The 16,073-nt window shown below is 41.9% G+C and overlaps 1 protein-coding gene and 1 pseudogene across 1 annotated transcript; both read right to left on the reverse strand.

The window, feature by feature from the left end:
- Positions 1-988: 988 nt before the first annotated feature.
- LOC102717840 lies at positions 989-4,186 on the reverse strand (annotated as a pseudogene).
- LOC102706425 lies at positions 3,836-11,983 on the reverse strand. The gene is made up of 7 exons (XM_040528814.1): positions 11,635-11,983; positions 11,072-11,216; positions 8,658-9,126; positions 8,268-8,576; positions 8,076-8,196; positions 7,435-7,984; positions 3,836-4,098 (listed from the first exon to the last, which is right to left on the reverse strand). The coding sequence occupies exons 3-7, from the start codon at positions 9,053-9,055 to the stop codon at positions 3,836-3,838; spliced, it is 1,641 nt and encodes a 546-aa protein (XP_040384748.1). The 5' UTR covers positions 9,056-9,126; positions 11,072-11,216; positions 11,635-11,983.
- Positions 11,984-16,073: the final 4,090 nt, after the last annotated feature.

Here is a 16,073-nt window from a genome sequence, read left to right on the forward strand (position 1 = left end):
CAAGCGCCGAGTGACGACAAGCGAGGCTACTGAAATAATGCGGTGAGGGGGCGGGTGCGGGCGCCACCACAGCGCCGCCTCGCCTCAGGTCTAAAAGGCTGAAGACGACGAAGAGCGGAAGAGATAAAATGTTTGGCTAAGGCACAGCTGGGGACCTGCGGCTTTATATATATTGATTGGGGTAATGCTACCAGCCACCATGCATGCTCTATCCTTCATCCTTGGCCTTTCGTTTTCCTTCTTATCTTGTCTCTCTCTCTCTCTCTCTCTTCTTTTTTTTTTCCAATCTTTTTGCATTCTGCGCACTAGTTTGTTCACCGCCTTGTCATCACATAGTTAAGGATAAACACTCAGCATCTCATGGTGGGCCACGTATTTCACACTACAACAAACACAGTCATATTGGATGGGCTTCAGTGTTACTAATACGCCCTAGAGACAATCATAAAGATGATTATATCACATACTATGTTGACATATTTATAATGTATTATGTCTCTAAGGTATATAACTTATTATAGCACTATTAGAAATCCCCAGGTTCCTTAGGAAGAATTATATTAGAGAAAGGACATCAAACCATAGGAAACCTGTTTCTCTAGAGAGATTCGTAGGGAACAATTCCATGAAAAAACAATGTGGGGAAATAGAAAGTGCCTGATGTTTTCTCTTGTAAAATCCTAGGGATACAAAAGTTCCCTAGGAATTAAGATGGTAGGGAACATTGTACACATGACATGGCATGGCCATCCTACATGTAAAGGTAGTATCCCTAGGTTACATACAATTCACTTCTCTAAGGAAATTAACTGACACCACCCTACAATTTTCAATAAAAATGGGATAAATATTTTGAATTAAAATTACATTTCTTGATTTATTTTTTCTCCATTATTTATACACAAATATTCCATTCCATATCATTTAGCCATACTAGTTAGTTATATTAACCAGAATAAACTCAAACATATATAATTAAGATTGCTCATTTTTCTTACTGAAAGGAGCGATAAGTAATTATGCATTCACCCCATAGTTACATAGTTCAAATGTTCCTAGAATTTGCTTCTGACAACAAAATTCCACAAAAGCTATCCAACCTTAAAGTGATGTTCATCCATCACTGCTAGTAAAATATAGCAAAAACTATCCAGCCATAAATCAAGGTCCATTCCCTAGCTAATATGACTTAGGTACATTAGTCACAAAATAGCACATCATTTTTGGCATTAAAAAGGACCCAGATCATCATCAGGAGGGGACTGATTCCCAGCACCACTCTCGGATGCATTGTCATAGCCACCAAACATTCCTTGAGCAATCCTAGCTAGTGTATCATCAGGATTCTCTCCATTAACTGGTCTATTCAAAGAAGCCTAAAAATAGAAGAAAGTAAACTGATGTTAAATTAAACCTACTATATATAAAAACTAATGTAATAACATGAGTAAGCTGAATAAACTATGAAATGCTCTAGAAACAGTACATGGACACAAACATATTAGTGGCATACATTCTCATGAGATGGAGAGGATGAGGCTCCATATGTTAGAGGAAGTGGTGGTGGTGGAGGTGGAACTGCAGTACATACCATTCCAGTTGAGGCAACCACATTCTACAATCAAAAGGCACAATATTGAATTTATGTGTACTTATGTAATAACAGGACTAAGCTCAATAGACTATAAATTGCTATAAAATCAATATTTTTAAAAGAACATGGACACAAGCAGATCAGTGACATACATTCTCACAAGATAGAGAAGATGAAGCTCCATATGTTGGAGGTGGAGGCAGGGGTGGTGGTGGAGGAGGAACTGCAGTCCACGCCATTCCAGTATGAGCATCCACATCCTACAATTAAAAGGCACAACACACAACATTGAATATATGGATTTTATTGAAAGTGGATAGACATTCACTGGTTGCCTTGCTAAATGATAAAATATGCACCTCCATGAATTTATGGTTGATGGTATTGTAGTAATGCACACTTCTGCCCCACTCTAACATGTTCTGTGAATATTCCTTAGCTCGCCGAGCATCCTCAATCAACCTTTGCTTTTCGCGTTCCTCTTCTTCTTGGCGTTGACGCTTAGCAGCAGTGTTAGATGCACGATTTCTTTTAATATCCCTGAGAGCCTCTCTATCATTAATAATCCCATTGAATGTAGCCCATTTACCATGTGGCCTACCACATGAGCAGTCATAAAGGGCTCTTACATCCACAGGAGAATTCAACCAATCAAAACTCTCTCCATTTAACTCAATAGCCTTCCTTTTATATCTCTCCTGTTCAATAAAGCAAGAAATACGAGTTACATTGCAAACATAAGTATCCACATTACATTTTTTGGTGCAATTTAAGCTAAAAATGGATTTACCAAGCATGCAGTGGCTTCTGCCGTATTTAGGGAATTGGGATCTAGAGTATTCAACCCTCTATGTGTATATATACCCATGCCTCAATTGCAGACACTTCTCGGCCTTCTTTCTTGGACTGCATTAGAAAGAAATCTAACTGAAAACATACAAAATAAAGACAATAATATGAAAAGAAGATAAGCTTAAGAACTCACTAGCTTTTGGCAGACTGTTGCAATAGAACTAGATCCTCCTCTATGTGGTTTATATCCAGGGGTTTAGCGATTAGCACGGTTCGTCTCTGATTTTTTCACCCATTCTGGATTGCTCCATTTATCAGCAAAGAATTTCCAAGCATCCTCATCACACCATTTAGGCTTTTGTGCTACATACTGCTCCCTGGTCAAATACCTTCTTCCAGCCACCTTGTCACATATATTTACTTTTTCAACATTTCGGCAGTGATCCAATATGACCTGAATTCGGGCATAATAATTTATACTTAATAAGAGCTCTCCGCAGCACCGCCCAACATGCTTACTTATCTTTTCTGCATCCTCGGGTTTATATCTAAACCTCAGCTGCATAAATATAAAATATGACGTCTTCATTACATGAGTACTTGAACATGTCAGTGGTAAGCACAACGTATAAATAGCTTTACATTTATATTGAATTCAAGAGAAATTGGTTTCTACTTAAATTTCAGAAAGGTAATAGAAACTAATCTCTGATTCAAATTTTAGAATGTTAATCTCTGATTCAGTTGCATTTAGTGTTAAATTGAGGCACTACTACTATAGAGTTTCAAGAATTAAATGATAAGTAGCCTAGCATGCTGCAGAGAATTACCCATAAACCTGCTTCAACTTCATCACCCGCCGACCATCCACTTGTGTCCTTTGCCGCTATGTAGTGAACCCATCTTGATGCCGCCACTGATTTGCCTCTGTAGTCAACTATACCGGGATGATTATCCTTTAGAAGACATGTTAAAACACTTGCTGGTGTTCTATCCTTGCCTACTGTTGGGACTTCAACCCAGTGCCTTCACAAGCAAAGGAAATTGTTACAGATAGATCAAACCTCATGATGACATCTATCAAGAATAATCACAAGATTGTTTAAACACTCACGTCTTCCCAGAAGGTTCAATCAGTGGACGATCTTGCTCATTTGGAATAGCAGGTGGAAGCTGCGAACTACCACGCAAGTGAATATCTTCCTCAGTTCCAACTGGATCAACATCATTATTCTCACTTGTAACTGCAGTACTGTTTGGAGTTCGTGTGCTGCGCCTTGGAGGTCCAAGTGCCATCCTATGATTTTGAAAGCGTATATATAAGTAACTTGCATAAATATTTTCAGATAAAACAAAAATATAAAAACCATGCAAACACAGAACTGAATTGATTATACTCCAAGTACCTATGTGTGTACGTATCTATGTATGTATGCATATATACCAACATTAGAAATCATCAATATCCTCTTCATAGTGCTCAATGCTGATTTGTGGACATTGATCTGTATCAGATTCAGATTCACTGTCCTCTGTAGGTATATCAGAGCCATTGTCTCCTCTAGGTGCAGATGTACTTTCTCCTCTGTTTAGTACTGATAGCTCACGTGGATCACAAACCTCATCTAAGTCATTAATAATTGTCACATTATCCAGGCCAAGTCCAAGGTCTACAAATAAATCACCTTGTAGACCATCTTCCTGGTAAACATCTGTACATGGGTGTCACGCTCAGAAATTTACACCAAATTTCTAAACAATAGCATGCATTAAATCTCGGTCCAGGAATCAGCCTGAGTACACACTATGACAAATTAATACATAGTTCCACGACTTAAAAACAAACAAAAACAATTATCTATCGAAATACAGCGGAAAAAGAAAACAAACTAGACTATCTAGTCTTCAGCTTCAGCTGGCGATGACGGCTACACACCACAGGCATTCTCGACGGCAGACTAAACCTCACTTCAACCTTGGGAACAACCATCTTCTGACTTCTGACTCAAATTCTGTCACTTGCTCTGGTGGAGGAAAAAATTAAGCAAGGCTGAGTACAAACCACCGTACTCAACAAGTAACACCCAAGAGAGGAAAATAATGAATGCAATAGGGTGCCAAGGAATAGGCTAAGGTTAAATTGCTCAAAGCTACGGTAATTTAGCAAAACAGTAGATAAAATAGACTGAAATAAAAGTAAAGTAAACATTTAAAATAATCATCCACTGTTCAACGTTACACCACGTTGCAACAGGCCCAGACCGCTATCAAACGTTACACCACGTAGCGACAGGGTCAACCCTCTGTCCAACGTTAAACCACGTTGCGACAAACCCAAACCACTGCCAACGTTACACCACGTTGCGCAGGGTCAAACCAGTTCCAAGATTGATCAGGTTATTAATGGTTCAACTAATCCCAGTGAATCTGTCAGTTCGCCCAATAACCGCGGGCACGGCTATTTGAATAGTTTTACTCTGCAGAGGTGTAAAACTTTACCCACAAGACAGGGCTCCCAAGCATGTTACCATGCACCAACGTATCACCACGATACCTCAGTACGGAAACCATGATAAGACCTTCCACCTAACCCTCCCTAGACAATCGCACCGCACTTCAGGTTTCACCCCCTCCTTTACACCAAGTCGGACAGTCCCCTCTTGTGTCTTGGTGAATCCGGAAGCAGCAGAGGCTTTCGTTACACCACGATTGCCCATCCATACTCCATCACGCTCACCCGTGCCTTGGTACGTCGAATAGTAACAAGCTAGATTACGAGTCTCACCGTTGCCCATTCTGGCTTGTGGTTAGTACGTGTAAGACTTCCAGGGTTTCCTGAGAACCGGTCCTTAAGTGCCATGGGCACGACTCTGAAAACCATGCACCCACAGCCCACCATAAGCAATATTTTAGTTGTATTTAATCCACATTACGAAATGAATAATGATAACAACCATTAAAGGTGTATCAAAGTGTAACAGATGATTAAATAATAATTGGTGAGCTAGTTAAACTAAGCATGGCTAAGCATTGTCTAACCCTAAGTCTAGTCAAATTAACCCTGGGATGACAATAATATTAAATGGGAATCAACGAGTATAAAGGTAATTGCGCAATAGGTAAATACAACAAATCGATTTGCATAAAACAATGCATGTTTGAATGTAAAGCGAGGAATTTTATAAACATAGGTTCAATATGATCAAAGAAGGGTGCCACTTGCCTTGCTCAGACCAACGAGGAACTTCGGCGACAACTTCGGGAACGAACGGCGCTGCGACGGGGAAAAACCTACGACAAACAAGGCAAAACAAACAAAACAGGCTATAAAACTACTGAAACAGAGAAAGAAACTATTTTTAATGGATTCTTGGCATTTTTCTGGATTTACTGAAACTTGAATGGACCTAAACAGAGACTAGATGAATTACTTATGAATTTTAGAAGTGTTCTGGGTTTTTTAACTAAACAGAAAAGTCCTAAATCAATTATTGCGCAATTAATGGGGCTACTGACGTCAGCGAGGAGAGAGGAGGCGCTGACGGCTGACAGGTGGGCTCCACCTGTCGGTGAGGGAGAGAGGGGAGGAGGGGCTGACAGCTGGGCCCAGGAGGAGAGAGGGAGGGGACCGGATGACGCGCGGGACCCACGGGGAGGAGAGAGGGGCGAGAGGGGCGACCGACGGCTGACGAGCGGGACCCACTCGTCAGCGGCCCAAAGCAGAGGAGGAGGGGGAGGCGGCCTCGGTCGGGAGGGGAAGACGGCGCCGACGGCGAGCGAACGGCGATGGCGAGGACCGACGGCGCGAGGGCGACGACGGCGACGGCATCGGCCAGCGACCGGAGGGCAATGACGGCGATGGTGGCGGCCGGCGCAAGGCGATGGGCGGCGGCGCACGGTGTCGGGGCGATGGCGACGGCGCACGGGAGGTGGACGCGGGCGCCGGCAGCGGCGGCACGGCGACCGCATGGCGACGGCGAGGAGGGGGCGCACGATGCCTGGCGACGGCGCGGGTGGCCCAGTGGTGACGGCGTGGACGAGGGAGAGGAGAGTGAGGTGGGGACGCTCACCGGCGAAGGCGACGGTGGTGGCGAGTCGGCGAGGACCGGGAACGTGTGATGGCGCAGCTCGACGGCGGTAAACGGCGACGACGCGAGGAAACGGACGTGGCGGCGAGACGGGCAGGTGCGGTGGCGAAGGGGACTGAGGGGCGACGAAGGGCGCGGGGTGCCCACCGGCGGCGATGAAGGCCGGAGGAGGGTTGGCGACGTCGAGGCGGAGGCGACGGCGCAGCTGGACGGCGACAACGAGCGGCAGAGGGCGAGATCGCAGGTCGGCGGCGAACGGCGGGGCACGGCGGCGGCTCGGTGGCGGAGGGGAAAACAGCGGCAGCGCAGCGACGAGGGGATTTCATAGGGGGGTGGCGCGGCTAGGGCGGCGAGGTAGTTGGAGACCGAGTCGGCGACGCGGCGGACTCAGCGGCGGCCGTTGCGACGGCGGCGCGGCGTCCAGAGTCGTCGGGGCGGAGGCGAACTCGGCCGGCGCCTGGGCTCGGTCGCTGACAGGCGAGGCCCGCCTGTCAGCGGCGCAAGGGAGGAGGGAGGTGGCGGCGGACTTCGCGGGCGTGGACGTGGCGCGGCGCACTGGGCCGAGGCGCGGCCCAGGAAGGAGGGAGGAGGGCGCGCGCGGAGGGGTGTGGCCGGCTTGGCTGCGCCGGCCGAGCGGGGAGAAGGCCGGCTCGGCTATGCCAGCCCGGGAAGGAAGAGGGGAAAAAGAAAAGGAAAAAGAAAAAGAGAGAGGAGGAAAATTGGACTTCGGCCCAATTTGAGAAGGAAAGGAAAAAGAAAGAAAAAGAAAGGAAAAAAGGAAAAGCCCCACTTTTGCCGAGTTTTAAATTAATTTGCTTGGCCAAATTTTATACTCTGTAATTTGAGTTTAAATCCTGTTAATCGATTTGGAACCTCAATTTAATTAAATTAAGTTCTTTTAGAGGGATTTTTCCTAAGTTGATTAAGCCAATTATTATTTACGAATTTAGGCTTGTCGACAAAACTCCGGGCGTGACAATGGGTCATCTTCAGCGTTGTAATCATCCATTGTGGGGACAAATAAGATCCCTCGTGGCCTAACCTTGTAAGCTACCCACCATGCATTAAGAGTTCTATCATCTTTACATGCATATGGAATATAATACACCTGCGTCACTTGGCTTGCAAGTACAAAAGGCTCATTTGCTGGATTACATGAAGCATGTGCAACTTCAACTAATCCAAAATTTTCTAAATGACGCACTCCATTGGTAGGGTGAAACCAATGACAGTCAAACAAAACAAGTGTAAATTCACTATCACCATCAAACCGTAACTCAATTATATCTTTGATAATACCATAGTACTCAAGTTCTTCGTTATTTGCATCATTAGTCCCAGCAGCGAGCACCCCTGTATTTATTGTAGTTAGATTTCCTTTGGACTTTTCATATTTTTCAGATCGAAATCTGTGCCCATTTACTTCATAAATATCATATGATTTGACCCTCAAAGCACATCCCCGTGACAAGCGACGTAGCTCATTATTAATGCTTGCATCCTTAGAGCACTGCAACAAAGGGTGCAGATTAAAGTTAAATCCTAACTTCTAGACATAATTCTACAAAATAAATTAGTATAAGTAGCTATTGAACAAGTACCAATTTTCTAAACCAGTCCAACAGGTTAGGTTTTCCACTACTAGCTCCATTTCTCCTTAGATTGTCCAGCTCCTTTTGATTTGGTGGTCTTGCACGCCTCCATTGTTCAGATTCAAATTTTCTATAGTTTCATAAATAATAAAATTAAGCTATAATGAAGCTATAATGATTCCATACAGGTGGACGACTTACTCGATTAAACTATCCATCTCAGTCATATTTGAGAATATATAAATCATTACTGTCTTGTATTCTTCATTAGTTAAAGTCCTAGACATCCCTCGACCAAACTTCCATCCTCTCACTTGGAACAAGCTCAAGCTACTTCCACAAGCAACACCATTTTGGGCATAACATTGAGGACGGTTGCGCGTACTAGCTATTAGTTCAGGCAAGTACAACGATGTAAAATGTGAAATTTCTTCCACAAGATAGGACTCAGCTATTGAACCTTCAACACGTGCCTTGTTGCCAACTTTTCTTTTAAGTGTTTTTATGAAACTGCATGAAGGTTAATATGGAATGGTTAATTTAAATATAATATTACTGCTATCTATAGCATAATAAATTTTAAATATATACCTCTCAACTAGGTACATCCAATGATATTTCACAGGGCCCCCCACCATAGCTTGATATGGAAGGTGTACCATTAAGTGTTCCATTGAATTGAAAAACCCAGGAGAGAAGATTTTCTCCAATTTACATATTATAACGGGTATACTAGCTTCTAGTTGAAGCATTTGAGCAGGATCGATCTCTTTTGCACATAACCTTCTATAGAAATAACTTAGCTCAGCTAATACCTCCCACACATCTCTATCAACAAATCCTCGAATCATAACAGGAAGCAATCTCTCCATGAATATGTGATAGTCATGGCTCTTTAGCCCATGTATCTTGAGTTGTTCCATATTAACACCTCGCCTTATGTTTGCTGCATATCCATCTGGAAATTTGATCTCACCAAACCACTTCATAACTTCCTTTTTTTGGGCTCTTGACAAGCAGAAAGATGCCCTTGGCTTCTCCCACCTATTATTTGGCTTTTCTACAAGATTCAGATGGGGTCTATTACATATCATAGCTTGGTCAAGATGAGCCTTCACATTATCTTTTGTTTTGTCAGTAATGTCAAGACATGTGTTAAAAATAGCTTCAGCTATATTTTTTTCATTGTGCATTACATCAATATAATGTCGAACCAATATCTCTGGAAAATATGGCAACTCCCACCAAATTGGAATGTGGGTCCAATTATGTGTTATGCCATAATCCTCAAAAGAATTAGCTTTAACATTATTCATGTATTGCTGGACCTGTAGTCCTGTTAAATGAGGTGGAGGCATGTCATGCACTACTGTCCCTTTCATAAATGCATTTATTTGATTTCTGAATATGTGGTCAGCGGGTAAAAATCTTCTATGGCAATCAAACCAACTGTACTTATGTCCAATAGGTAACCAAGTAGTACTAATATTTGCCATACATTCTGGACAAGCTAGTCCACCATGGGTGGACCACCCAGAGAACATGCCAAGTGCAGGAAGATCATGAATTGAATATTGGTAGGCCACTCTCATATTGAAATTTTGCTTCAAATTACTATCATAGGTTTGTACTCCTTGCCATGCTTGCTTAAACTCATCTACTAGAGGACGCATAAGCACATTCATGTTCTTGCCAGGATGATTTGGTCCAGGAATAATAAGGCTAAGAAATATATTTTCGTCCTTCATACAAAGAGCTGGAGGTAAGTTTAGAGGTATCACAAACACTGGCCAGCAAGAATATTGTGCCCCAAAGTTAAAAGGGTTGAAACCATCAGTAGCTAATGCAACATAGACATTCCTTGCATCTGCTGCAAAAGTTGGGAAGCACATATCAAAGTGTTTCCATGCTTGGGCATCGGATGGGTGCACCATTTGTTCTGGATTAGAACGGATACCCTCCTTATGCCACCGCATATGCTTTGCAGTTCTTGGTTCCATATACATCCTTTGCAACCTTGGTATAAATGGGAGGTAACGCATTACTTTACGTGGTACTGGTTTTCTTTTTCTCCCTGGTGTTTCCACTTTAGATACATAGCGATTTTCATTACAGACATCACATTTTTCTTTTTGATCATCCTCTTTGTAGTATATCATGCAATTATTTATACACACATCTATCTTAACATATGGCATTTTTAATCCACTTAGAAGGCACTTACACTCATACAAGTTGGGTGGCATCTTTTGACCCTCTGGTAGTATATCACCAAATAGCTTAAGCAAATTGTCTATGCACTCTGCAGAGAGACTATATTGTGATTTAATACCCATTAAACGTGTGACGACTGTTAAACGTGAGACTTGAGTGGAACTGTGGAGTGGTTCTTTTGATGCATCCAACATAGCATAAAATGCCTTAGCATCTTCAGTTGGCTCATCTTCTGTATGCATTGCATCCCCTATGTCACCCAACATGTCATCTAATGAATCACTGGTGTTAAAAGTCTGTTCTGGTGTAGGTGAACTAATGGGCTGCTCTCCATGTTCAGTCCATCTATTATAACCAGGCATAAATCCTCTCTGACAGAGATGCATGCTCATTACATTCTTCCTCCGTCTAATTCTATTGCGACAAGTTGAACAAGGGCAAACAACTCCATATTTATCAGAACTCGGTATACCTTGAAAAGCATGATCCAAGAAAGCATTTGTGTTGTGTACCCATTCATGGGAATGACATCCATTATTATTCCACCCATTGTACATCCAACTACGTTCTTCTATCGACATGCTTGCCTACAAATATGCCATGTAAAACAGACTTTTAATGAAATGTTCCCCATAGTTAGTCTATGGGCATACTGTTATTCTAATATAATTTACTCAGTTATCTCTAAATAATCTTGTTTACCTACCCCACCAAAACCCTTCCAGAAAGCATATGCCATATGAAAAATCAAAGATACAGCGTAAAAAAAATTGGTTTGCATGCGAACTTACTTAGCTAAGGCTGTTGCTGCAGAGAAGATGTTGAGCTTTCAACTTTACTGGATATATATGGAACTTCACCACTGTATATTGTTCAAGCTGGCTAGGAGTGTTTTCATTTCAAGGATGGATCAAGGGACTGCTTCACTTTCTTTTTCTACAAAACAGCAATAGTTAGCACAAAAAAAATTAGTGCACCGTATAAAGAGTTACGGAACAGAAGGAGCTTTTTCATCTATAGACACTAAATTTATTTAGCGGTAACAATTAGCACTATGAAACAAGTAAAATCCAAATACTAATGGATGAAGTCAGGTATAAACATCCTGTTGTGAAATAGCACTAGAATAAACAAACCTAAAAAAATTAAAGAAAACCTTAAGATTTACAAAGTATACTACCCATTGACCCTAAACAAAATCCCCTCCCCCCACCCACACGAAAAAATAGCTCACTAGACAATAATTCCTAGGCAACTCACAGATCCACCAATATGGATTTTTTCATACAAGCAGAAGTAATCACACATTCACGAGGGGAGAGAAGAGGATATGAAAAATTGCATACATACTGACCAAAGTTGTGGTCGAAATCAGTGGCTCCCGCTGCAGCCAACCAAGGGTAATCAAGAAAGGGGTGAACACCTCACGATCTGAGACAAACTCTCACAAATTTGGTGCAGCTAGATGGGGATGACGAAATTAGGGTTCAAGAGATGAATCGGGGGAGGAGATGAGGAGGAATCGTGAGACTTCATGGGGCTGAGGAAGAGGAGTGATGCCAGCAAGGGAGGAGGTCGGCTGAAATCATCTCAGTGGAGAAGCTTGGCCGGAGTTGATGGTTCTGTGGTGATGCACTAGAGTGGAGACCAAACTTGAGGAGGCAAAAGGAGGAGGAGAGAAATGGGTTGAGAAGAGAGCAGGACTGCAGGAGTACTAAGAAAAAATTGGGGGATGGGAGGGAAAGGGTGAAAATTTTAGCGCTAAACAAAAAAAAATTGGAGGGAACAAAGTATTCCCCTTGGTTTGTCTCGTAATGGTTTGTTTCCTAGGAAAACAATTCCACGTTGTCACCCTTTTTCACACTTTCTATGTTGGTATTGGCTTGTTTGAGTTATGTGGAATAGTTCCCTACGGATTAGATGAAACTCTAGGAGACATTTTTATTTCCCTTGGAATTTAGAATACATGCCTAGGGAATGAACTATCCCTTGGACTATTAATTCACTACTAGGGAAAGAATTTTAACCGTGGGCAACCTGGAGATTTCTAGTAGTATAGATTAATGAATATGTGATTCATTTATGAGACTCTTTATATTGTAAGTTTACTATTTCTTCAATGTTTTCTTGATTAAATGTCATATATGGAACAACTGTGATTAGATGATCAATACGTGTATTGATTAATGATCATGTGTAACATCCCGAGTTTTTCCCTAAGCTAATAAATCATTTTCCTAAATTGAATTACAAGATATCTCGTTGGTTTAGTCTGGAGTTAATTAATCAAAAGGAATTGTGTAAATAATTCACCCAAAAGACGGTGAATACGTGTTTTCATATTTTCCCATGAAAAATGCGGTTAATTGGATGTATAGTTGAGATTTTAGAAACAAACGGATTGAAAGTGCACTGAATAAAAATCATTCAATTAAATCGGCAACCCGTTCGAGCCATTTTTCTCTTTTTAGTCGTAGGTTTGCCTTTCACGGGTCAAAAGTCATCTTCGCGCGTTACTCGGCCCAAGGCTCAGCTGGACAACCCTTCCCCTCCTCCAATGGACGTGCTCCCCATGCCCCAGTCAAGGCCTTTCAGCCGTGCCAACCGTGGCGGAGCCAGCCTTGGCCATATGCACCCTCCCCCTCCTGTGGCCGAGCCTAGGCTCAGCCGTGGCGACCTCTGTCTCTCCTCCCCGTGCCTTCAATACCCTCTCCAAGTCCAGCCAAAGTCTTCCAATTCCCACCTAATCATAGTCCAATACAACCCCTAAACTCATATGGATTGGACGGAAAGATAAGAGGGATTAGTAGAGTCCGAGTTGGACTGATGATTGAATCGGACTGGATGAGATGGTTGAATTGGATAAGGAAAAGGAGTCTGATAAAAGGGGAGATAAAGGACACAGTCCGTTTATGGAATTGGAAAAAATGTAATATAGTAGTTTAGTTTCGGTGTTGGCTTGTTAGGAAAGTTAGAGTTTATATTTGTTAAGTTTAGTTAAAAGATACGTGTTCGTATCTGTAAGAGTCAGTTGTTAGGGTCTAAATACAAAGCTCGATAGTTCGTAAATCATTAGATACAGATCAATACAATTATTCTTGGTGCATCGCCACCAATTCCGATGGAGCGAGCTGTCGGAGTAGGGTTAATCAACTTTGTGATGTAAATTTGTGTCTGTCAACCCGTCGAATAGATTGGATAGGACTTTCTCGGTTCAGTACGATATTCTATCTAATATATTTGATGGTTTACCCGTAGTCTTATTATGATTGTTTTCATCTATTATATAGCTTGAAGTAATTATATGCCTTCGATCACAAGCCGTGTATGATTATCAATCTAGTTTATAGTTATGAAATTGTTCGATGCAACTCTATATTAGTTTAGTTCGATCAATTTTGTTTATCCAAATTCATGATTAGAGAGTAGGTTCAGTGCATGCATGTTCGGTTCTATTGGAGTTATAGCCAATGATTTATTAGTAATTCATTGGTTGGCTCATTAGATCTGCAAATCGTTGGTTTATCTACGATTATAGCTGTTTTAATTGCATATTGTCTTGGTTTAGTCCGATCTATGGCAATTCAATCTGATCTAATGATAGATGTCCTTCTGAGTTGATAAGTTTAACGGGATAAGTTGTTGAGTAACCCTACATTAGCAATTAATTATCAATGGTATGCAATATCATCTTGAGATGATTCTTGACTATGTTTAAACTTGAACTGTATTGGTTTAGTCCGACCTTCGAGGTTTAGAATATGTATGCATTAGCTCATCTAATATTATTTACGATTGGTCATTAAAATGATAATTCAGGTTATTATGTGTAGTTTACATAATAGACTTTATCGTTCGGTGATTATTGGTATAATAATCGATGAGTCTATCATTCATCAGATAAATTTTAGAACTGTCTAGGTTAAATCCGATCTTCTAAGTTTGATCCTGGTGGTTGATTTGTTAACCGGTTATATATTGTAGTTTAGTCGATAAGGTATATATATTTATAATTGATCGTAATAAATTCCTTTGAACTAAGGGATACACTTCTTCGGCAAGGGTCCTAAAAGCGGTATCGGCTGTCAAGGCAATTGAGTATTTTAGGGTTAATATTTTCGAATGTTTTATATCTTATCAGTTGTAGGATCAAACTGACTAGCACGCCTATTTTCTAGTTAAGATTCTAAGAATTTAGATCTTGCACTGAAGCGATCTAGGAGTCTTCTCGGCCTTCGTGTGTGACACGTCCAAAATCAGCTTTTGGCGTCAACACATCGTCCACAGAATCATCGGCACCAGCGCCACGCTACTGCTCTCCTTGCTCCCTCCCCCACTGTCAGCATCATCCCGCCACCAAACAGCGGTGTTCTGCTTCACCCCCATGCGCCGAGTTGGCGGTCGCCATGTCCGTCGGCACCAACGGCGTGTCTGTGCCTGCCTGGATGATGAAGTTCTTGAATGTGATGCACTGCAGAAGCAAAAGTTAACTCGTCAGTAAATTTGGTTTCTTTCCATCTCTCTCTATCTTGCAATTGTGAATCAAAGTAAGTTGCTCTCTTTCTCAATTTGAAAATCAAAGGAAGTTTTATTCTAGCAAGATCAAGATGAAGATAAAATCTAGGCTGCAATGATTGATGGATCCCCTTTTGCACCAGCCAAAGGGGTAAAACAGTTTCAGATCAAATTAAAAAGAGAAAACCTATGCAAAATAATAGAAAATAGAGGAATGAAAAAAAATCAGAGTCGTCATTCGATAATGACGTTTAGTGAAACCCATATCTGAAGCGACAAAATAGACAAAACACACCTTTGACAATGGCAAAATAGCAAATTTCTCGTCAAGAGCTAGAGGGCAAAATAGCAAAATTCTTGACAGGCCTTTTTTCCTGCTGAGCTCCTAGCCTGCCAAACAATCCCTTAGGGTTTTGCACTTATACAATCGAGTACCCATTATCACACTAAGACTAGGAAAACAAATATGGATACCATCCGAGTAGCCCTAATCAAACCTAAGTAGAACTTTGTGTAGGAGGTCACAGGATAATTCCGGCGATCGCTGGAGTCTGAATGAGAGAAAGGAGATCGGAGTTGGAGAAGAGCAAATAAAAGTGGAGAAAGATATGGAGATAGAATATTATGTTTCTATTATTTTTCCTCACTTTAGATGTTGCACGCTTCCTTGGTTATATACATCCATACTGGGCTGAAGGCCCCCACACGCACACCGGCTCGCAAGCCCAACACATGCTCTCTTACGCACTCGCACACGTAACAGTGCCCTCTCCTGGTGCAGTAGCTTGTCCCCAAGATGGAGCAGATGGAAAACGTGCCCGCAAGACTTCATAATCTTCCCAAGTGGCATGATCAGCAAGTAATGAGGCCCATTTCACCAAAATTTGAACATGCACAGAGTTACCTTTCTTCACCAAACGATGATCAAGGATGGCTTCTTTCTTCACCAAACGATGATCAAATACTGGAGTATGATCAGGTATGTGCTCTTTCAGGCACCACATCCGCAGCATCCAAAACAACAGGCGCAGGTAAGGACTTAAATACAGGAGTATGATCAGGTATGTGCTCTTTGAGTTGAGTACATGGAACACAGGATGAGTTAAGCTGGAATCTGGCAAATCCAATCGATAAGCGACAGCCCCTATCTTTTCCAGAATAACAAATGGACCATAGAACTTGTACAACAATTTAGGATATGGTCTATTGACCACTGAAGACTGAGCATATGGCTGGAGTTTTATGAAAACAGAGTCTCCTATTGAAAAACTGCGATTG

The sequence above is a fragment of the Oryza brachyantha genome, chromosome 11 (genome assembly GCF_000231095.2).
Source record: "Oryza brachyantha chromosome 11, ObraRS2, whole genome shotgun sequence".
Taxonomy (NCBI): domain Eukaryota; kingdom Viridiplantae; phylum Streptophyta; class Magnoliopsida; order Poales; family Poaceae; genus Oryza; species Oryza brachyantha.

Bases quoted from the DNA above. Each gene is read 5' to 3' on its own strand.
- LOC102706425 (XM_040528814.1), bottom strand. From the start codon at position 9,055: ATGAAGTGGTTTGGTGAGATCAAATTTCCAGATGGATATGCAGCAAAC. The intron at 7,985-8,075 runs GTACTTGTTCAA...CCTTTGTTGCAG, and splicing joins TGGACTGGTTTAGAAAATTG to TGCTCTAAGGATGCAAGCAT. The intron at 4,099-7,434 runs GTCGACAAGCCT...ACCCATGTACAG, and splicing joins ATTGTCACGCCCGGAGTTTT to ATGTTTACCAGGAAGATGGT.